We start from the raw sequence: 24,932 nt of genomic DNA on the forward strand, positions 1-24,932 counted from the left end.
CACCCGATCGCTCCTTTATTAGTTTAGGGTCTATAATAAAATAAGGTTAGGTTTTTTTAGACTAGGGAATTATAATTGTATTTGTTTAAAAGTTAAATAGAACCAAAGTTTTGATAGTGTAATAAAGTAGTGTCATTAAGTGGTACCTGAAAGGGAGAGAGGGTCTTGCCTCCTTTTTGGTTTTTAAGGGTGAGGTTAGGGCGAAGACGTGCCGGAGGAGTGAAGCTGAGAACACGGGCCCCCACGCAAGAAAGACTAGTGACCAGCTAAAAGGAGCGTAAGGAAAAGACTGCATTGCTGCATCCGTTTAGGAAGACGGGACTTTTGAAAAGGGAAAAACAAGGGGGAATAGGATATAATATAAAGAGTAATACTTACCTGGTTCTAGGGAAGGTTGGTCCGGTAATCCTGTAAAAGATAAACATCACACAAAGGATCAAAATCCTTATATGAAAACAATTCTGGAAAAGAAATTGAATAATTTTCATGGATATTGAAAAGTATAGGAATAGAGGTTAATGATAAGGATACTTATCTGAGGCTGAGTGGTGTGGAGAGAAAACCTAGGAAAGGAATAGAGAAATAAAATTACCTACTTGATTGACATTATAAATTTTATTAAATGTTATGCAAAATGTTACATCTGTTTAAAATAAATTCATAATCGTTTACAATTTTATATGGTGAGTTGGTGATTTGTACTCTCAAAGTGGGAAAATCTTGAAATTAGTTTCTATTCCTCCCTTGCTTCAGAAGCAAGGGACGAGGTTAGTGACTGTTGTCTGCTTCTCACTCCTGGGAACTGGTTCCTGAAGAGTCGTCACGACTACTTCCATCAGGCTTACCAGGGTCCAGTTTGTTTACACCATGCCGGGCGTGAGGGCCGACTAACAACACCTTTCCATTGGACTAACTATTAATACATCTATGACTAGTTTCAACAGCTATGTCTGCCCTATCAGGCCACTCTGATGTAATGAAAAGATTATTGTTCTCAAAATCTAATCACAGGTGAATTGGCTTAGTCCAATAGAAAGGTATTACCTTCAACTTTTTGTTGATCTTTATTTCGCATTTAACAACAAGAAATCCTTGTGTTTTTCTGTCCTTAAATTTCAAAAGGTCATATTCCAAGGATAGTACCATAGGAATATAATTAATGGACCCAAATAAAGACCAAAGTAACCCATCAATTCTGCCACCACAAGATATCCAGAGTTGTAATTGCAGCTTCATGCAGCTTACTCCCATGCCTTCTGTTTAGGGATGTAGTTGCTACCTTGTGTTGGTTATCCTCCATGCCTTCTTGGAAACACAATACAGTTATTTCACAGAGATTTTGGACTGAAGTACCATTCTGAGCAGATTAATCTAGTGTTCAGTTGAATCCTTTTGCCAATATGGATCTCCTGCATTTATCCTATGCTTTTTACAATTCCATTTCCTCTTTTATCTCCATCCTCTCTTCTGGGAGGACATTTCAGATATCTACCAGTGACCTTGTCAATGGATTGTCACTGAAAATTTGACCTTTTCTGGTTTACCTTAAATACAGCGCATCAGTGATATTGGTGCAAAGAGTGCAAAAGATGCAAAAATGGGGACACTAGCTCTGAAAGGAGCTCTTGGGGGTGGCTCTGAAAAAAACGTTTGGGGGCAAGCTTGGCTGGTTGACCAGAGCCTGGGGTAGAGCTGGAACGCTGAGGCTGGATAGACTGGAACAGGAATGCTGAGGCTGGACAGACTGTAATAGCTAGACACTGGCTCTGAAAAGATCCTTTAGGGGTGGTTCTGAAAAGAGACCTCGGGGGCAGGCCTGGCTCTGTCAGCAAGCTACAAAATATTCCTCAAATATTGACTCATCCTCTTCAGCATCTCTCACATAAATATCTGTGTTGAATTTACTCAGAATTTCAGCTGTCAAAGAAAACTAATTCAGCATATACCTTTGCACCTCATGTAGCTGAGAATATGCAACGAGGCTTCCAGAGTGCCTTGTCACATCCTGTTTCTCAATTTTGTCTTGATGAGGTTCATCTGAGAAAAAGTTCTTTCAACGGTTGCATTGCTGAAAGATAAAGAGGGGCATAATCGAACAGGGACGACCATCTCTAAGGGCGTCCATCTCTAAGGACATCCCGGCGAATGGGCGGGGCATTCTGTATTATCGAAACAAGATGGGCGTCCATCTTTTGTTTTGATAATACGGTCGGGGACTCCCAAATCTCAACATTTAGGTCGACCTTAGAGATGGGCGTCCTCGGTTTTCGCCGATAATGGAAACTAAGGACACCCATCCAAATGGCATCCAAATGGCAGATGACGTTTAATGTGAGCAAGTGCAAAGTGATGCCTGTGAGAAAGAGGAACCCAAATCATAACTACGTGATGCAAGGTTCCACATTAAGAGTCACCGCCCAGGAAAAGGATCTAGGTGTCATCCTTTATGATACACTGAAACCCTCTGCTCAGTGTACAGCAGTGGCTAAGAAAGCAAATAGAATGATAGGAATTATTAGGAAAGGAATGGAAAACAAAAATGAGAATGTTATAATGCCTTTGTATTGCTTCATGGTGCAACCGCACCTCGAATGCTGTGTGTAATTCTGGTCACCGAATCTCATAAAAGATATAGCAGAATTAGAAAAGGTAAAGCGCAGGGCGACAAAAATGATAAAGGGGATGGGATGACTTCCCTACGAAGAAAGGCTAAAGCAGCTGGGGCTCTTCAGCTTGCAGAAGAGATGGCTGAGGGGAGATATGATAGAGGTTTATAAAATACTGAATGGAATGGAACAGGTAGATATGAATCGCTTGTTTACTCTTTCCAAAAATTTTATGACTAGGAGGCACACAATGAAGCTACTAAGTATTAAATTTAAAACAAATTAGAGGAAAATATTTCTTCACTCAATGAATAACTAAACTCTGGAATGTGTTACCAGAGAATGTAGTAAAAGCAGTTAGCTTAGTATTGTTTTAAAAAGGTTTGGATAATTTCCTAAAAGAAAAGTCCATAAGCCATTATTAAGATGGACTTGGGAAAATCTTCTTATTTTTCTAGTTTAAGCAATATATAATCTGTTTTACTGTTCTAGGAACTTGCCAGGTACTTTTGACCTAAATTGACCACTGTTAGATACATGATACTGGGCTGGATAGGAGGGTATGAGAGAGATTGGGTGAAAGCTGGGGAGGGGGACATGAGAGAAACTGGATGAAGGCTGGAGAAGGGGCACGAGAGGCTGGGTGAAGGCTGTGGGGGGGGGGGGGTATGAGAGAACGAGAGACAGATGGACTGGGTGAAGGTTGGGAGAGGTGGTGTGAGAGAGAAGCTGATGGGGACCCAGTCTATTCTGATAGGTGAAACAAAGAGGCAAATTGTCTCTTTGCTTCACCTGTCTAGACTAGAGGGGGCTGTTAAACAGCTGACAACATGCTTTGGGAAGTGAGACTATAGACTTCTGTAATGATTAGCAGAGGCACCTTAAGGAACTGATTTACTAATGTTTTGTTGCCCACAGACACAAAATAGGGGGGAGGGTAAAACTTTAGTAAGTCGATGTCTAAAGGAACTACTGCTAATCTGGGAGGGGATTCCAACCCTCCCTCCCCCCCCCAAAAAAAAAAAAAAAAAAAAAAAAAAACCTTCACTTGGAGACCATGTTGGAAGAGCGGGGAAGGAGACACGATAAAGGTCTTAGACACTGGCCCTTAAGTTTTTCGGCTGTCTCCTAGATTTAATGAAAAATTGTGAAAGCCTGGTGGAAAATATAACATATGTGGATTGAATGTACACATGTACATAGCAATTTTACAAAGCCTCTATTTCTGCATGTAGGTCACTGCCAAGAATTCAAGTCTTTGGGATGTGGTTTGGGTAAACCTAAAAATTATTAATGTACATACCATTTTAAAATGGAAATTCATGTAGCTCAAGAAATTTCTGCATCAGCTTATGTACCTGCTCTAAGGCATACACAAGAGTTAACTAGTAATACCTGTACATTTAGACCTGGTATCTCCTCCTGCATTTCAGGGGAGAGTAGTTCAATCCTCTATGGTGTCTGCCAACACCTCAAAACCTCCAAGGAAGAGTTGTTTTGCTCGTCCCCTTAATTCCCTACTCATGTACACAGGTTTTTCAAATTTACCAAATACATGTGAAAACACTAGTATATACAGACATATTTGTGTGCTCACGTAAAGCATTGAGTGATGCTGCCCTTTTTCTACATGTATAGATTCTTAAAATTGCTGCTCCAGTATAGATATCTGTTACAGATAGCTGTTTAATTTTCTAACATATTGAGGTATTTACCATACAAAAATTAAAGCTTTATTTGCATATTATAGTCCCTCATTTACATGTGAATAAGTGTTAGTTTTAGCATATATGTAATGTACTCAGGATTCTCTCTTAACACGCATGTTGATAAGGCCTTATTGGATAATGTACTGTTTTTATGATGTACAAAACACCTTTTCTGAGCATGTTAAGGGTTTTTTTTTTGTAACTTATTTATTAAACAAAATTTCTAACAAGAGAACATCATCACGTTTTATTGCATCAACCTCTTGGTATAGCTTTAACCATCTTTAATTGTATAGAGGACAGAGAAGAGCGATGAAAATGCAAAGGGGATGTGGCGACTTACCTATGAGAAAAGGCTGAAGTGACTAGGGCTCTTCAGTTTGGAGAAAAGACAGCTGAGGGGAGATATGATAGAGGTCTATAAAATAATGAGTGGAGTGTAACGGGTAGATGTGAATCACTTGTTTACTGTTTCCAAAAATACTAGGACTAGGAGGCATGCGATGAAGCTACAAAGTAGTACATTTAATATGAATTGGAAAAAATTTGTCTTCACTCAACATGTAATTAAACTCTGGAATTCGTTACCACAGAATGTGGTAAAGGCGGTTAGCTTAGCGGAGATTAAAAAAGGTCTGGACAGCTTCCTATCTTTCGACATAAATCGGAAGATGGATGTCCATCTTCCAGAGACTTCCAAATCAGTATAATCAAAACCCGATTTTGGACATCTCCAACTGCAATCCGTCGCAAGGACGTCCAAATTTCAAAGGGGTATGTCGGAAGCGTAGTCAATGTGGGACTTGGGCGTGCCTAACATTTGGACGTCTTTGACCCATAATCAAAAAAACCAAGGACGTCCATGATGAACACGTGGACGTTTTCACCCTGATGTGTTCAAAATGACCAGATGACCACTGGAGGCAATCGGGGATGACCTCCTGTCTCTCCAGTGGTCACTAACCCCCTCCCACCCTCAAAAAACATTTTTCAAAATATTTGGTGCCAGCCTCTATGCCAGTCTCAGATGTCATACTCAGGTCCATGACAGTGCATGAAGGCCCCAGGAGTAGTTTTAGTGGGTACTGCAGTGCACTTCAGACAGGCGAACCCAGGCCCATACCCCCCTTACCTGCTACAGTTGTGGAGGAAACAGCGAGCCCTTCAAAACCCTCCACAAACCCACTGTACACATATATAGGTGTCCCCCTTCACCCGTAAGGGCTATGGTAGTGGTGTACAGTTAGGGGTGGTGGGGTTTGGGGGGCTTAGCACACATAGTAAGGGAGCTATGATCCTGGGAGCATTTTATGAAGTGCACCGCAGTGCCCCTTATGGTGCCCGGTTGGTGGCCTGGCATGTCAGGGGAACCAGTGCACTAGAAATGCTGGCTTCTCCCATGTCCAAATGGCTTGCATATGGACGTTTTTGACTTGGACGTCTTTGGTTTCGAAAATCGCCGAAAGTCAAAGACGTCCAAATCCAAGGATGTCCAAGTCTAGGGACGTGCAAATTTAAGGACGTCCTTGGATTTGGACGTCTTTGACGGTATTTTCGAAACGAAAGATGGACGTCCATCTTATTTTGAAAATACGGTTTTCCCTGCCCCCGGATTTGGATGTTTTACAAAGACATCCAAATCCAAACATAGACGTTTCTTTCGAAAATGCCCCTCTTACTGACATATTTCATTCTTGTAGAGCACCACAGGCCATCTTTATAAATCAAAACCAGTATCATTAGTAAGGTGATGCAATAGTGAATATTACTGTTACAGTGTATCACTCTCTTTCATATCATTGTAAGCCCCTCATAAGCATCCCATTTGGTTCACTTTGCAATAAAGAACATTATAGAGAGAATGAAATGGAACCAAGGTAGGTAATAAATAAATCTTTGAAAAGTAATCCCTTTACAAGTTTTAAGATAGAATTTTAAAGAACACCTGAACTGCACCATCCCTCAAATTTATCAGATCCTTTTATGGTTTCTTGAAGCCTATCTCTAAAGTCTTTTTGCTTGTCACTTATTTCCAAATTTTAGGTGGTACAGCCTCAAGGCAGAAAGGCTTTTTGGGTTGCATTCGCTCTTTAAAGTTAAATGGGATCGTCCTTGATCTGGAAAAAAGAGCCAATATCACACCTGGTGTTGCACCAGGTTGTCCTGGGCACTGCAGCAGCTATGGGAACCTATGCCACAATGATGGCAAATGCAAAGAGAAATACAATGGATTCTCTTGTGACTGTACTTTCACCGCTTACACTGGACCATTCTGCAAGAAAGGTATGTACAGCACATCTAAGTCAATGGCAGTTTCTGGGGGAAAACATGAAACAAATATTGAGTATTTCTGATGGAATCTCCTAAACATTGATGATGAAACAAAAAAGTGAGGAGAATGGATGAGGATACCAACTGTTTTATATTTATTCACTTAAAAAAATTCACTTAAAAAATTACATGTGCATAACAGCGACCCGAATGTAATTTTTTAAGTGAATTTTTTAAGTGAATTTTTTAAGTGAATAAATATAAAACAGTTGGTATCCTCATCCATTCTCCTCACTTTTTTGTTTCATCTTCACGGTGTCGTGAGGATTTTTTACCTCCTTTTTTGCCTTCGTTTCATCTCCTAAACATTGCCAGTCTGTGATGTTGTTTTGATGCCATAGCTAAAATACCAGTTTCCTGCATCCAGGATTATTATTTTCTCTAGCATTTATTCATTCATCAGTCTTTACTTTTATATCAAGATCTAGTGGTTCAGTTTGAAACATATCATATGAGTCCTTCAAGGGAATCCATGGGAAAAATGTTCCAATTGCTTATACCAGGTTGTTCTATAAATTGAGAGTTCATTAAAACCATTATTTGATTTTCATATGTAGATTCTGACTTAGGGCCTTGTTTACTAAGCAGCGTTATAGGCGTGTTATCGTTTTTAATGCGCGTTAACCATGTATGCACTTTAACCATGTACATGCCTACAATATCCCTATAGGCATGCTAAAAACACTAATGCGCCTTAGTAAACAGGGCCCTTAGAGAGTATTCATCACTGTTCCGTTATTGGCACAAGCAAAAATTACCATGAGACTCCTGAGCCCCATTGTAAACCCTTTTTCTGGTTCAGTAAGCACACATTAGTGCTTACCACATCTTAGTAAAGGACCCCTAAGTAACCAAGACATAGGGTATTACTACAGTTTAATGATATTTTCAGTGCTTTATTTTAACAAAATTTTAGAAAAAGAAAAACTAGTACAAAAGCATATCGTAGTACTTTTAGCATGATATACCTGCATTGGTACATGGCAGTAGCTGAACATAATGTCAGCAACTCCTAAATATTTGTTTCTGAACTGACAGTCTAAGTTTTGGCAAACAAGTTTGACAAATGACAATAAGTTCCTGGATGTATTAAGGGGCCTGTTACTAAGGCGTGCTAACAAATTTAGCATGCCCTACATGATAAGACACCCATTATAATCTTATGGGCATCTTAACGTTTAGCACGTGCTAAATCTGTTAGTGCACCTTAGTAAAAGGACCCCTAAATGTGTTCAGCTATATTTTATAAATAAATAATGAATACAAAGCAAATCTTTTTTAATTGGTTAATATTTTCAGGGTTTGACAGATCAGCCCAATTTGACTGGTCTGTTGGAAGCAGATTTGGTATGGATTACCATGAATCATTGAATCTGCAAATATTCTCCATTGCAATTGATTCTATTTTTTGACATTTAGCTAGTGAATCTGGAGAAATTTGAACAGTTCTGTAAAACCTTGTCCATGATTACATTTGCCTGCTTGAGTTTTCCTCATCTCTATGTGGGCTTTGAGTACAGGTTCATGCAATTGATATACTGACTTTCTGTGTTACACTAAGACAGTTTACCTATTATATACAACAGCTTTGATTGTTCCACAGAAATGCAGCATATCAAATGCATTATCCTAACCTTGGCACTCGCACATTCTAAATATCCTCTTATCTCTAAATGAATTCACCAAGAACTGGATGGCAGAAAATTGGTTGCAGCTTTATTTATAATATATAATTTATGTCACAAACTTTAAATATAAGCAATTTTAAACATCTTAGCCAGACTGCCCTAAAGAATCCCATTTATCCTATATTCCCAAAGGCTAGTCGGTAATATTCTAGACCAATCTCATCCATCTCATCTTTACTCAAATCAGCAATTAAAACTCACTGAAGTGAGCCTTGCGGTGATCAAAGACCTCACCCTCGAGGCAGTATCATACACGAGCCTTTCACTATCCCCAAATTCATTCATTTCTACCCTTATTGTAACCCTCTAAGGGGTTAATGTGGTTTTTTTTTTAACCTGGGGAGTCCTGTTGAATTCCAGTGGGTCAGTGGCATTTCCGGGCTACTCCTCGCCATGGGTGAAGTCCTGGTGGCCTGTAGGGTCATTGGTGGCCAGTGCTGTCCTGCTGACAGGCTTAGGTGAAGTCGTGGGGGCTTGTGACAGGAGGACGAAAAACATGACCTTCCATGATGCTGTCCAGCCCAGGAATGAGGTTTCCTGGAGCCGGAACAGCCAGGAAAATGGCTATCTTTGGCCTAGGTGCGCTCCCGGGGCATGCGTGATTTTTCATGCAAGTTCAGTAGTGCTCTGGGGACACGACTAGGCACAAGTTGAAGCCGGGGACTCGAGTTTTGAGCCTGCCCGGCTGGAGGTTTGCAGAATTCACGGTTCTCCGTGGATGGTTTCCGGGATCGCTGGGGGTCCATTGGGACCTGGTTTGAAGGTGGTCACCATGCGGGGAGCCTATAGGGATCCAACTAAGGGGTCTGGCGCATGGCAAAAATTGGGTGGTAACTTTGAATTGACGTGCGTAGGCAATTACCGCACAGTTAATGTGAGAGATCTTACTGCTAAGTCAATGGCTGGCAGTAAGGTCTCAGACCCAAAATGGACATGCACCAATTTTTATTTTGCCGCACATCCATTTTTGGCAAAACATTTAAAATACCACTTTTTACAGGCACGCTGAAAAATGGATCTGCGCACGCCCAAAACACGCACCTACACTAGCTTTTTAGTAAAAGGACCCCAAAATGAACAAAGAAACAGAGCATAAGTAGACAAGGTATATGATTGGTTCGAAGAAAAATTGAACAGTGGAGAATCAGAGAAAAGATGTGTGTTCAAATCTGTTTTAAAGACTGGGAGTGAGGGCTGATTCCTAATGTGGAGTGGTATATCATTCCAGAGTTTGGGACCAATATATCTAAATGCAAAGTCATGGGAAAGGGAGAGTGAAGTTGAGTGGGATTGTAATCAGATGAGCGGAGACAATTGAGAGGAGCATAGGAAATGAGATTATAGAGTTAAGCGGGGGCAGAGGGAGAGCTACATTTATAAACCAGGAGAAGAATAAAAAATTGGTACAAAAAAAAAATCAGCGCTCAATGCTATTCTGTAATGTGCCCATTATAGAATTTCACTGAGTGCTAATTTTGGGTGCCATGACTTATACGTTGCTGAAACAAGGTGCAATTCTCGGTGTCCAATTTGGACATCCATCCCCAGTATTCTATAACACTGCGTGCAAATTTTAGGAACACCCCTTTCCCACTCATGTACCTCTTATGGCCACACTCCCTTTTAGGTTGCATGCTTAGATTTAGGATGTCCTAAGAGACCTGCTTCAGCAAGACCACTGCAGGCTGAGGTATTGCAAGTATCCTGACCAAAACAGGAAGCAAGTCTGAGGAGTAGCCTACTGGTTAGTGTGGTGGATTTTAAATCAAGGGACCTTGGTACAAATCCCACTTTAACTCAAAATAAATTATTTTAAAATTGTGAACCCTCCAGAAACAGAAATATACCTACTGTACCCAAATATAAAAGCCACCTGCAAGCCTGATGGCTGTTGAATAAAATAGTTAAGGTGGGGTCCTTTGGTTTAAAATCCACTGTATTAACCACTAAGCTACCCCTCTGCTCTGCCTAGATGTTTGTGTGACTATTTTTCTTTAAATTATGCCATACAGATGTCCCCGTCCCTGTTTATTTGCTGTTAGATGTTTCATTTTGGAAAATGGCTATTAATTTTGGATATTCTCAGTAAAAAAATATCCATCTCATAACCATTTCGAACAGAAAATCTGTTTGACAGGCAGGCAGGCAAGTCACCAGGCGATCCTCCCGTCCACCAGCCGGCATGCAGCAGGCAAGAGAGAAATCCAGGTACAGGCAAAGGCAATAGGCAGGCAGCAGGTCAAGAGATTAATCCAGGTACAGGCAAAGTCGGTAGGCAGGCAGCAGGCAAGAGAGTAATCCAGGCATAGGCAATGAGGGACAAAGTAGAGAAGAAGCACACTACTGAGCAAGTAACACCTACCAAAGTAGAAGCCGAAGCATGGAGTCCAGAAAGAGCTCAACTGATAAAGTGCTGGCGTCTGACATTGGCAGAGACCAGCAGGGAGAAGGAGCACAGCCATAGGACAAGTGCAGGGGAAGGAGGAACCAGAAGACCAATAGGAGAGAAGCAAGGGAAGCCAGGCAGAGAGAGATAGCAGACTCAGGTGCGTGGAAGCAAAGCAATCAAGGAGCCTGGAAGCCAGGCAGAGAGAGAGCAGAACCAGGTGCATGGAAGCAAAGCAATCAAGGAGCCTACAGCCAGAGAAGAACTACACACACATGGCTCAGGGCTGTGCCAGTCAAGTGTGCATGCTGACGGGACCCCACGCAGCCCGAGGACGCCGCTTGCGTTGAGGTAGGGGACATGACAAATAAATAAATAAATAAATACATATATAAAATAACTCATATGGGATTTAAACCTGGGTCTCTCTGTTTAAGGTCTGTTGCACGATCCACTAAGCTACTCCTCAGATTTGTTTCATGCTTTGGTAAGAACGCCCATAATACCTGAAGCAGACATAGAGTTTGATATCCCCTTTCACTTTAAGGGGAGTGGGGTGACAGCAGCTACCAGGGGATTAAGGAGGTGTCCAGTCTTAATCTCGCCAGTGGACAACTGCTCAATCAGGACACCTTTTTGTACCCTAGATGTGCCTGAAAAAGGTCTAAATAAGAACATCCTTTTTTTTTTTAGACAGGGACAGTTTTTCCTGTTCGGTAATTGGTCTTGGATGCCCAGATTTCAGGCCCTTTCTAATCTTGCCCAAAACATAACCACAACAAGCCTTGACATCCCTTGTCTGCCATTGCAAAATAGGTACATGGATGTTTCATGCACATGGACATCCATATTGGCCTTTTGAGATATCCATATGCTTTGAAAATAAGCTCCAAAGGTACCTATTCTGCTTATTTTCGAAAGAGAAGGGCAGCCATCTTCCAACACAAATCGGGAGATGGCCGGCCTTCTCCTAAACCCAGCAAAATCGGTATAATCGAAAGCCAATTTTGGCCGGCTTCAACTGCTTTCTGTCACAGGGCCGACCAAAGCTCAAGGGAGCATGCCGGCAGGGTACCGAAGGCGGTACGGGGGCGTGGGTAAGAGAAGGCCGGCTTCAGCCGATAATGGAAAAAAGAAGGCCGGCTCTGATGAGCACTTGGCCGGCTTTACTTGGTCCATTTATTTTTAGGGCCAAGCCCTCAAAAAAGTGCCCCAACTGACCAGATGACCACCGGAGGGAATCGGGGATCACCTCCCCTTACTCCCCCAGTGGTCACCAATCCCTTCCCACCCCCCAAAAAATATATATATAAACATTTTTGTTCCAGCCTCTATGCCAGCCTCAAATGTCATACCCAGCACTATGCAGGTCCCTGGAGCAGTTTTTAGTGGGTAAAGCAGTGCACTTCAGGCAGGCGGACCCAGGCCCATCCCCCCCTACCTGTTACACTTTCAGCAGGCATAACTGACGTCACCTTAAGTTAGGCACAATTTATGTGCTTAGCCATTATTCTGTAAAGAGCATGGATCCAATTTCCCAGTGCCATTTATTGAATCTAGTCCATAATGTGTAGAATACTCTAAGTTATGCATGTATGCCCATCATTAAGGCATGAGCATTCACAGCAGTTCTATGACTGGTGTAAGTGCTTCCCCATAAATTATAGGCAAATATATACCAGGTTAGCCAAATATTCTATAAAGGAAAGTAGGCACCTATTCTTTCATAAAATAGGTGCCATTACACTCTTACCATTGGATTCTATATAGGTCTCCCAAAATTGGGTATGCAAATTTGAGCGCAGATCCCAGATCCACACGCAAACTAGGTGATAATCAAATTATTGGTGTTAACAGACACAGTTGGCAGTAATTAGGAGTTGCATGCGGATCTGCCCTACGCCCTATTCTATAACATGCGTGCCTAAATTTCATAGTGTACAACTTCAAAGGGGGCATGACCATGGAAGGGGCATAGGTGGCTCAGGGGTGTTCCCAGAAATTAGGCACGATGTTATAGAAAACCTGCTTTTATACACCTAACTGCCATCAGTTGGGTGCGAGCATTAGTATCTACCTTTGACAGGCATAAATACTCATACCCAAAATTAAGCACGAAATGCACATGAACCTAATATTCTATAAAAGTCATTCCACACAAAATGTCCTTTGCAGAATGCTATCTTTGGCACCATTTACAGAATCTAGCCCTTAGTGCAGATTTTCAGCACAGGAGGACAAATCTATAACAGTGCATGTAAAAGTAGGCATCTAGAGGGCACTTGATTGGAGTGTATTCTATAAAGAAAAGTATGGTATAATAAGATCTATCATCAAACACAATTTTGCAAATGTGTCTGTCTAGGAGGAGCAAAATAGAAGACTGGATAATTGAAAATCTTTTAGAAAAGAGAACATGATAGTTGGGTTTCATAAAATAGAGTTCAGATCTATGGATTTTTCTTACTGTACCAATAGATTCTGATGAGATAACCTGAGCACTTGCATTTCATTCCAGAAGTGTCTGCACAGTTTGGAGTTGGTGCTTCAGTGGTATACAACTTTCAAGACTATTACATAGTAGCTAAAAATATCACCAGTTCCCATTCGTCATCTTTATATGCTGACACAATGTTAACAAGAGAAGTCATCACTTTCAACTTTCGGACAACGCAGACCCCCAGTCTCCTACTGTTTGTAAATTCCTTCTATATGGAGTACATCTCAGTTATTCTCTCCAAAAATGGTATGTAAAAAATTGGACATATTTTCTACATAAATAGTTGAACTATGAAAATTACATGAAAGAAACTTTGGCATAGGAAAATGTATATTTATCTTAACTTCTCACAGCATCAGCATTAGGAAATAAATAGATATCCTAAATTGCCCTGTTTTTCCTTTTTAATTCATGTAGCAGTTTGGCTAATGATAATTTTCACTAAACAATGTAATACCGTTTTCATTTAAATTTATTCTTAATGCATTTGAGACTTGTTCTACACCATGGTAAATGTATGCCTTTAATGGTGACAATAGTTTAAACTTCTATAACCTTATTTCCATAGAAACTACATAGATTTGAATTTAGATTTACCTATCTGCATTTCTAAATCTGAACACAAAACGAGTTGAATACAGGCATGGTAGCTATTATAGAGATGTCACAGTGCATAATAGCGATGTGCATAAATCGACATACATTTGGTTCATAAGCATATCCTAAAAGTGTAATGTGTGCATTGTTGCTTTAATGCATATTAAACTACAAAGTAACACGTACAAAAGTTGATTTGCATGAACTGAAAGTTCTAACATGTATTAAAACATTGTAGTAACACATATAAGTGAAAAGAACCAAAGAAAGAGATAAAAGGACATAAATCTGAAAACTAACAATTTCCTTCTCCCTGTTCACATCCCCTACTAAGTATCATATACTGCATGTGTTCCATATATAAATGCCACATTGTAAAATAGTTTAATGAAAAATAATTCATTGCGGTTTTCAAAAAATATTGCTAAAGTTAGCTGAACACAACCCCACGTGAACCAAATGAAAAATAGGAAGTTGGTACCTGATGAAAAATATTTAAATATATAAGCAAATAATAAGCAATAAATAACAGCAAGAATCACATTTATCAAGGTGCAGAACCATATAGAAACAAATAGAAACAAGTAATTTATATTCCTATCTTTTTCTGGAATGTATCATTTCTCTTGTGGCTCTATGGAAAATATTTGCTTTTAGCTTGGTTCTATTGTTTTACATACCATAATTATTGTCTATTATTTTCTAGCAAGGGGGGGAGGTAGGGAGTAGGTATGCCCAGCGGTAATCGTTCAGCACTGCTGGTTAGCATGTGAGTCCTTACCGCCTTCCAACTAGGAGGCGGTAAAGGCTCGGCAGTAAATGGCCATGTGTTCTGCCACCATATTCATGGATAAACACTTGTCAAACAATCCCGAAGGGAGAGACAAACTTTAAGCTAGTTCTATGTAATCAATCCCTGAATCTACTGGTAAATGGTTAGGTGTAAACAGGATGTCTAGAGAGAACCCCAGGAAACCATATATTCCTTTTTTCCCATAGGGTCTACCTGTGTATTATGTTATTTATTTATTTGTTTATTTGTAGGAGGTTAAGGGAAGATTCAGCATAGGCTGGAATTCCAGCCGAGCAGTATATCAGGAAGTCACACCATTAACATCATATATTATCCTCCCAATTCCAACCTCCAATATTTTTATATATAAATGGTGAATGCTTTAACCCAAATAGTGAAAATTCACACATCAATAGTAAACCCTTGAGTTCTCTCTAAACATACCATGTCCCCTATATCTCCTTGGAGAAATGACTGACTAACACTATACAAAGTCCAGTCCTGTTTATTATCAGGGCTTGCTTCAACTGTCCAAAACACTGGAATAAAGAATGCCCTGTGGGAGCCACTTATCTGGGTTGCAATTTTTCCCTGCTTATTCCCGAAGGGATTCAGCACGTCCTACAGAAAATTCTGTTTCAAGACCACGCTCCATTTCAAAATGGAGGATGGATATGGAAGCACACTGGCATCCCTGAAGAAGAGCATGGTCTTGAAACAGAATTTTCTATAGGATGTACTGAATCCCTTCGAGAATAAGCAGAGAAAAATTGCAACCCAGATAAGTGGGCTCCCGCGGGGCATTCTGTATTCCAGTGTTTTGGAGACAGCCCTGTTAATAAAGCAGACCCCCTCCTGGACCCCTCAAGCAAAAAATCCATGGTGTTCCTGTGGATCTCCCCTCTCAAGCCCTCTGCTACCCTCCTCTCCCCTCCCCTTCACATACCTGTAGAGTTGGAGACAAGAGGGCAGGAACAATGCCTCCTCCCTCCTCCCTCTGGGCCTGCCTTTCTCAAAATGATGGCCCCTAGTCCCTGCCCAGTGCATTCTGGGATGCACTGGAAGGGGCTAAACACTATATAAGGAGATTTTCCCCCTGGTATGGTCCTTAGAACCTAAGTTTGTAAATTCATTACAAAAAAATTTAAATGTTAAGAATCTAACTGTTGTAGTCAGGAGCCTACTTTGGTCACTATCCAAAAGTATTTTTTCTGATTAACTTTGAGAATTAACCAGATAAGTGCTTGGTTTTGAATTTTCTGGGCTACTAAGCCCATATGAGGAGGTGTTGGGAGTGTGGCAAAGGTGAGTTTACATTTTAGACAAATAGTATCAATATCCAGCTATTTGGATGCAGAGTTTTTCCAGATTATTGCATAATGGAACAAACTGCTCAGACCAGATGGCCTCCCAGTCCTTATTTGCCATTGTATTCAGTGGTTCTATGGAGACCCTGCAAGTAAAGAAGAGGGATCCTCCAGACCAGTGATCCTGAAGGAACATGCCTACTTTATATCCTGGGTAAAGTAGTTTAGTGGTTAGACACAGGTTGTCAACCAGAGGAGTCAGCAGTCAAATCTTGCCTCTCTTATTGAAACAACATATAATCTTGGGCAAGTAACTTCACTCTCCATTACTACAGGTACAACTTAGCACAGTCTCCTACCTCCCAAACTGAGCAAGCTGTACCTGCTCCATCTTTAATAACAGTCTTTAAAATGTACAATATTACTGTGCAGGATGTATGGTACCACAAACAATTCTAGGGTCTTTTTACATCAATCTAAGGAAATCATTTGAATGAGGGTGTAGCTTGGTACTGCATGGATGCACTACACTGCACACCAAAGGTCTCCAACCTTTCATCTTGATATACTCAAGCATTTGAAATTTTACAGAAAGCTTGCACAAAATCTGTAGTACATTACAATGCTGCTAAGCTTACTATTGTACCAGACTTTGCAAGAGCCATGGCACAAAGGTGGAAGTAATTTTTAGTGCTGTGATCTCAAATGAAACAGATTAGCGCTCAATACGGGCTTTTCTGTCCATCCGTTATGAGAGTCACATTTTATAACAACACATGGAATTTTGAAGATCCTGATGCACTGAGGTGCTTTTGAGAGATAACATGAACAGGACCCCCTGAACAGGTTTTTAGTGACTTTGTACGGAGATATGCTATTCTTGGTTAGTTAGAGCGTCATGTCCCTCTTGGTGACAATCCTGATATTTTTTTGAAGGAGATCGCTGGCCATCTTCCGACACAAATCGGGAGACGGCCGGCCATCTCCTGAACCTGGCCAAATTGGTATAATCAAAAGCCGATTTTTGGCTGGCTCCAACTGCTTTCCGTCGCAGGGCCGGCCAAAGTTAAAGGGGGCATTTCCACAGGGTATGGTAGGCGGGGCGGGGGCATGGTTATGAGATGGCCGGCTTCGGCCGATAATGGAAAAAAGAAAGCCGGCTCTGACGAGAACTTCACTGGCTTCACTTGGTCCATTTATTTTTAGGACCAAGCCTCAAAAAGTGCCCCAATTGATCAGATGACCACTGGAGGGCATCGGGGATCACCTCCCCTTACTCCCCCAGTGGTCACCAACCCCCTCCCACCCCAAAAAAAATTTAAACATTTTTTTGCCAGCCTGAAATGTCAGCAGTATGCAGGTCCCTGGAGCAATTTTTTGTGGGTGCAGTGCACTTCAGGCAGGTGAACCCAGGCCCATCTCCCCCTACCTGTTACACTTGTGGTGGTAAATGGAAGCCCTCCAACCCCCCCACCAAAAAAACCCCACTGTACCCACATGTAGGTGCCCCCCTTCACCCCTTAGGGCTATGGTAGTGGTGTAGAGTTGTGGAGAGTGGGTTTGGGGGGATTTGGGGGGCTCAGCGCCCAAGGTAAGGGAGCTATGCACCTGGGAGCAATTTTTGAAGTCCACTGCAGTGCCTCCTAGGGTGCCCGGTTGGTGTCCTGGCATGTCTGGGGGACCAGTGTACTACAAATGCTGGCTCCTCCCACGACCAAATGCCTTGGATTTGGCTGGGTTTGAGGTCGCCGGCATTAGTGTCCATTATCGCCGGAAATCAATGCCGGCCATCTCTAAAGCCGGCTCAAATGCTGAGATTTAGCAGGCTCCAACCGTATTATGGAAACAAAAGATAGCCGGCTATTTTATTTCAATAATACGGTTGGGCCACCGCTTTATGGCACCGGCCATATAGTTGGCCGGCACCGTTTGAATATGCCCCCCATTATGACTCCACCACAAAACTTTATGACATTTGTTATATTTCTTCTTTCTAAGGCTGTGACTTTGATAACAGCAGTGATGATAGTAGCTTTATAAGGTTTGGGAGCAAACTGGGAATCTCAGAATGCTCATTTTAATAATGATGAGTTTGTTGAAATATATCTTCAAAATTCTGTGTCTTGGTATGAAATGTGACTCTCCTGATGGATAGACAAGCCCATATTGAGCACTGTTGCAGCTGATGTGTCAAAGGAAGTGGGCTGTTGAGGAACATTAATGATGGCTGGAGGGCATAGGGTGAGTGGGTTTCAGACTGGTCCAAATGAGAGAGAGATGTGCTATGTGTGGAGAATATTTCATGAGATACTGCTGACTTATGATAGGTTAGATACAGTGGTGTGAAAAAATCCTGCATCACCTGTGAGATAATAATTTTCATCTCTGACCAGCTTTCTGCCCATATGTAAGGTGTAACATATTGCATATCATATGCTATTTTAAGAATTCAAGTTTGCATCAGTTGTATGTGTTTTTATGATATGTGTCGGTGCCTGTAATGGTTTTTATGTAAACAAAAAGGTGGGAATATGAGCCAGGCAATCCAATAACTAGACCCAAAATGTAGTTTAAAATAAACAATACTTATTAATTTTCAAGCAAATGATAATAAAACAATTTCCACATTAAAAATGACTCGACACAACATTGTGTTTCGGCCAGATGGCCTACATCAGGAGTCTTGATGCTGATGACAGCAGTAAGAATAAAATCATCAGGTAACGTAATAATGGATTTTCAAATCACAGATATGAAATGTGCAGATCAGAATATTAAAAATGGTCTTAAAAAAGACCGTTTGTTGAATAATCCGTTTGTCACTGCACGCTACTACAAACAATGTAATGGTTTTTATCCTGTCCATTGGTGTTCCATTAGGAGCTTCTAAATTTGATGCATTTTCGGATCAAAATGAACCAATGGTGTTGAGAGTTTTCTGACCAATTAGTATGCTTTAGTTTTTAGACAAGTATTAAAGTTGCTAAATTGTTTCACAGTTCTTTTCAGGGCTGCAGAATTAATAAAAAAATAATTAATACAAAGGTAAAAATAAATTTAACAGTACTACTCTAACGCTTGAACTTGTGATATGCATAATACACTTAGCATCATACTATACATGGCTCCAAAAATAGGATAGATGACGCTAAATAAAAAATGTTCAGTGTTAAGTACATGCAAAATTGTATTTACAATTTACATATGATCTTCATACCGTATATGAATTTGGTTTCATTAACTCATAGCAGAAAGAGAAATAAACGAAAACATGATTTTCTGAACAGGTGATTCAAGACTTTTTCACACCACTGTACATGTGTTATAGAGAGATGACTGTGGTTAAGCTTTTTTTTGTTTTTTATTTTTGCTAAATGTTAATGGTCTCAATCATCTGGTAAAAAGGAGGAAAATATTAAACTTCCTCTGTAATACAAATGCTGATGTGTGCCTCCTCCAAGAAACACATCTGAATGAAATTGAATCTCATAAATTGTGTAGAGGTCAGGTAAAAGAGTGTTACTTTTCTGCAGCTGTCCGGAAAAAGAGGGGTGTGGCTAAATTTGTAAATAAAAAAGTACCACATACAGTGCTCACATGCCAGCATGACAAAGAAAGCAGATGGGTCATGGTGGAAATACAGGCCAAACTACAACTTATTAATATTTATGCTCCAACGGTGCTGTAGGTGGACAAACATTTTTCAAGATTTAAACGTTCTGGACCTGGGAGATGTACCTTATTTTATAGGGAGCAATTTTAATCCATAATTGACCCGGTTTTAAACTGCAGCTCTCAAATTCAATAAAATTGTGCCCTAGATATGAATTTACTAACTTTATTGCATGATGGAGGACTAATTGATATCTGGAGTTACTGGACAGGACTACACATTCTGCTCACAGATACATAAATCTTTTTCAAAGATAAATTATTTTTAGTGTCCAAACATCTGATACAACAGGCTTTGCAGGCAGATATTGGTCAAATGTTGGTGTAAGATCATGCTGATGTTTCATTAGTTATGGAGATAGATGCTATTAAACCTCACCCATTGGGGAACTTTAATCGTGCATTGTTACGTGATGAGATATTAAGAGACAAAATAAAGATGGCAATTCAGGAATATTTTATGTTGAATGAATCTGCCCAGTATCCTTAGTTATTAGGTGGGATGCATTTAAACTACTATTACAGGGATAGTATCATCTTACTCAGCCAATTAAATAAGGAAGTCCATTGAAGAGAGTATTGGTGAGTTAAAGCGCCAGCTAGTGCTTAGATGGGACAAAGTAGAGCTAAATAAGCTACTTAAGCTCATGTTCCAATAAATAATTCTTTGATGAGTTCTATTGCAAAGGGAAAGCATTTTGTGTAACAAACTAGATATTATGAAGCCTTGAATAAGGCTAGGAGGATATTAGCATCCTACCTTGAGGGCTAGAGGAATAGAGAAGAAGAAACAAAACAGCGAAGATGACTAACAAAAACAAAAAATAAAAATAAAAAATATATATTAAAAACATCAAAATTTGAAATTAATCATAACATATGTATTTAAAAAATATGTATTTAAAAATATGTATTTAAAAACATAAATCCATCAAAATCAAAAATTACATAAAAAAGACGACACTGGATGTAAAAATGAAGAATCAACTTTATTCGCCAAACGGTAGCAGGGAGAAAGGGACTCGACACAGCTGTGTTTCGGCCATACTGGCCTGCGTCAGGAGTCTTCTCTGCCATATGTTTATTATTAGTTCTAGCCAAATGTGAAAACAATATGTGTGTCTTACCAATAAATTGAAGCTATAGCGCTCAATTACACTCTATTGGAGAAGCGTCTCTGATCTGTGCTATCAAACCGAACTAGTAAGACACACATATCGTTTTCACATTTGGATAGAACTAATAATAAACATACAGCAGAGAAGACTCCTGATGCAGGCCAGTATGGTCGAAACACAGCTGTGTCGAGTCCCTTCTCCCTGCTACCATTGGCTAATAAAGTTGATTCTTCATTTTTACATCCAAAGTGTTGTCTTTTTTATGTAATTTTTGATTTTGATGGATTTATTTTTTTTAATACATATTTTTTTAAAATACATATTTTATGATAATTTCAAATTTTGACGTTTTTAATATATATTTTTTATTTTATTTTTCTTTTTGTTTTTGTTTTGTTAGTCATCTTCTCTGTTTTGTTCTTGTTGATTTCCTGCGAAGACTGGTTTCTTCTGTTTTTTGCACTAGAGGAATAGAGAGCATTTAGTGGCCATTAAGAATTTGAATGGTCAAATTCTTACTCATAGTGAGGATGTTAGAAAACAATTTAGAGACTTCTTTAAAGTACCCTATAAGTGAGGATGTCCGAGCTTGCGAGGGAACAGCTCTAACTACTCCTTTACTCCTTCTGTGCAGCAAGTGGGAAAATTGTGAAGGTAAAATGAAGCTCAGTTCAACCAAAACACTGTCTCATTCTGACAGGATGACACTGCCATCTTACCACTCCTTCCTACTAATAAACGTTGATGGGAAAATATTTGCTAAAATATTAGCCTTACTGCTGGCAGACATCTTGCCTTGACTGGTATATAAAGACCAGACTGGTTTTGTTGCACAATGCTATTCATCCAATAACACTAGATTATATATGCAAATTATGCTAATAGCTAAGCATCTGGGTGTTCCAGCCTTCTCTGTGTCCTTGGATATGGAGAAGGCCTTCAATTGAGTCAAATGCCAATATATGTTTCAGGTATTGGATAGATTTGGGGTGGGTCCCAATTTTTGTAATATAGTTAAGACACTCTACAGTAAATCAGTATTTAGACAATATGTAAATAATGAGGTTTCTGAGGTCTTTGGCTTGCAGCATGGAACAAGGCAGGAGTGTCTCCTATCACCTTTTCTGTTTTATTTAGTGTTGGATCCTTTACTCATTGCCATTTGACAACATGATGACATGTAGGGGGTATATTGGAATGGAAATTCTTATAAGCTATCAGCCCACGCTTAACTATTTTACAAAAATTGGGACCCACCCCAAATCTATTCAATACCTGGAATATAGATTGGCATTTGACTCAACTGAAGGCCTTCTCCATATCCAAGGACACAGAGAAGACTGGAACACCCAGATGCTTAGCTATTTGCATAATGTGCATACATAATAATGATATGTTAATATACACCCTGATGATGTGTTACTATACTAGACCAACCCTGACACTACTATCCAATTTTTACTACACTTGATTAAGGGATTTGGATGTTTTTCAGGGTATAGGATCAACTGGACCATGTCTGAGTTGCTCCTCCTCAATGTTCATTGTACTAAGGATCAGATGTCCAAATATCCTTTAAATGAAAGCTGATGGTATCAATCAAATATTTGGATATCTGACGAAAGGTAGATATTCTTTCTACCAAAGTATACAATCCTGCTTATAATTGAACGAGAAAAATGCCCAAGTTCCGACCTAAATCGGGAGATGGACGTTTATCTCACAAAAACGAATAACGCGGTATAATCGAAAGCCGAACTTGGACGTTTTCAACTGCACTCCACCGCGGAAGTGTACAAAGTTGACGGGGGCGTGTTGGAGGCATGGTGAAGGCGGGACTGGGGCATGGTTATCACCCGAACAGAGATGGGCGCCTTTCGCCGATAATGGAAAAAAAGTATGCGTTTGTAGCTAGAATTTAGGGCACTTTTCCTGGACCATTTTTTCACAAATAAGGCCCCAAAAAGTGCCCTAAATGACCAGATTACCCCCAGAGGGAATCGGGGATGACCTCCCCTGACTCCCCCAGTGGTCACTAACCCCCTCCCACCACAAAAAAATGATGTTTCACAGCTTTTTATTTTCTCCCTCAATGTCATACCCACCTCCCTGGCAGCAGTAGCAGGTCCCTGGAGCAGTTGTTAGGGGGTGTAGTGGACTTCAGGCAGGTGGACCCAGGCCCACCCACCCCCCTACCTGTTACAATTGTGCTGCTTAATGCTTAGTCATCCACTCCCCCAAAACCCACTGTACCCACTTGTAGGTGCCCCCTTCACCCCTTAGGGCTATAGTAATGGTGTAGACTTGTGGGCAGTGGGTTTTGAGGTGGATTTGGGGGGCTCAACACACAAGGGAAGGGTGCTATGCACCTGGGAGCTCTTTTACCTTTTTTTTTTGTTTTTGTAAAAGTGCCCCCTAGGGTGCCCGGTTGGTGTCCTGGCATGTGAGGGGGACCAGTGCACTACGAATCCTGGCCCCTCCCATGAACAAATGCCTTGGATTTATTCGTTTTTGAGCTTTTGTGCTTTCATTTTCCATTATCGCTGAAAAACAAAAACGCCCAGCTCACAAATTGTCGAATAAAATATGGACGTCTATTTTTTTCGAAAATACGGTTCGGTCCGCCCCTTCACGGACCCGTTCTCGGAGATAAACGCCCATGGAGATAGACGTTTTCGTTCGATTATGCCCCCAATGTATCGGGATCATATAAAGGTGATGTGTCAAAGATGGTCTTGTAAATTTTGATTTGATGGTGATGGGTGGAGACAATAAAAGTGTCAATGGATCCTAATACCCTGAGCTGTTTAGTGCTAAATTTTATGCTGAGGTTGATCGTGTTTTAGCATGATTTCTTTGGTGAGGTAAGACTGCAAGGATTGCATTGGTCACAGTAAAACAATCATAAGTCAAGGAGGGGTTAACTTCCCTGATTTTTATACCTATCATGAGGTATTTTTACTATGTCAAGGGATACATTGGCTATATGTCGCAGTTTCTTATTTGAATCTAGCTGGTTAATTTTGGTTGAAATCTCATAGAACCGCTGACCTTGCAATGTACTATTGGTGCAATCCTTGCCTGCAAGTGAACAATATAAATCTATATTGGGAAATTTGGATCTGTATAGATATTCTGACGTGTGAGACCAAGTTCATGCTGGTGGATTGCTATCTTTCTAGGATCTGAGATGCAAATATAATATGCCCTTTTCTGAATGTTACAAATGGCTACTACCATGACATGGCTTATATCATCAACTGCTGGTTTCCTCTTTTGAAAAGGAGCAGCCTAGTATATACGGATTATCATCTACTTGTTTATATACAGGGTAATGCAGCATCTGCCTGGCATCAGATTCTTTGATCTCTGACTTGCTGGAAATGCCTGGAAGGCCTCTGAAAAGTATGGGGTAGAGAAATGAATATGGAGATTGCCCTGGAGGAATGGCAATCACTTTATTTTCTGGACTCCAGTGAATTTACATAAGATTAATCATCGTATCTCTAACTTATGTTGGTTATATGCTACACAGCCTGTAACATTTGATCATTTGATATATACTTGTCCAACTGTCAGCAGGTTTTGGAGCCTAGTCCGGGAGAAACTTCAGCAAGTGCTTTCTCCCTTGATGTATAGGTCTGTGATGTTTTCTGATTTGGAACCAAAAGGGGGCTTGGAAGAGGGAAAGCTACATTTGTTGTCTGTTATGATGGCGGTAGCATTGCAAGGTATTATGTGATCCTGAAAGAATGTTAAGGTACTGAATGTTTATTTTTGGTGGAATACTCAATGTCATCTATACAGGTATAAAGCTATAATTGCTTTGCACAGGAGCAAAATTGTACAATTTAATCAAATCTGGTCGTCTTTGAAACAATATCTTGGTGTTGTAGTAACTGCACAATTTGGATAATAGAATATGGGGAAACTGGTCTGGGGAGGGTCTGAGTTGGGGGGGTTATTTGAAATAAAAAAATTTGGTATACTTGTGTGGTTATTTTGTAACGCTGTCTATTATGTTTGCTGTTGGATTATGTATATAGTGTTATTACTTTAATAAAGTGTAAATTTTGAGAACTAAATAAATGTTAGGAGATCATGCTAACTCAAAGCTACTATTCTTAACACATTTTACAGCTCTGGGTTGCAGTCCTAAGTTCTTGAACCTTGCTGGATGCTGGAATTATGATTGCATAATATCCTGGTAAACAGAGAAAATTAG

The 24,932-nt window shown here is 40.3% G+C and overlaps 1 protein-coding gene across 1 annotated transcript in view; it reads left to right on the top strand.

Annotated features, from left to right (window-relative positions):
* Window positions 1-24,932, top strand: part of LOC115463266 (contactin-associated protein-like 4) — a 1,024,538-nt gene that overhangs the window by 967,273 nt on the left and 32,333 nt on the right. Inside the window, 2 exon segments of the mRNA XM_030193620.1 lie at window positions 6,359-6,598; window positions 13,239-13,466. Coding sequence (XP_030049480.1) covers window positions 6,359-6,598; window positions 13,239-13,466 — 468 coding nt within the window.

The sequence above is a fragment of the Microcaecilia unicolor genome, chromosome 2, assembly GCF_901765095.1.
Source record: "Microcaecilia unicolor chromosome 2, aMicUni1.1, whole genome shotgun sequence".
NCBI lineage: Eukaryota > Metazoa > Chordata > Amphibia > Gymnophiona > Siphonopidae > Microcaecilia > Microcaecilia unicolor.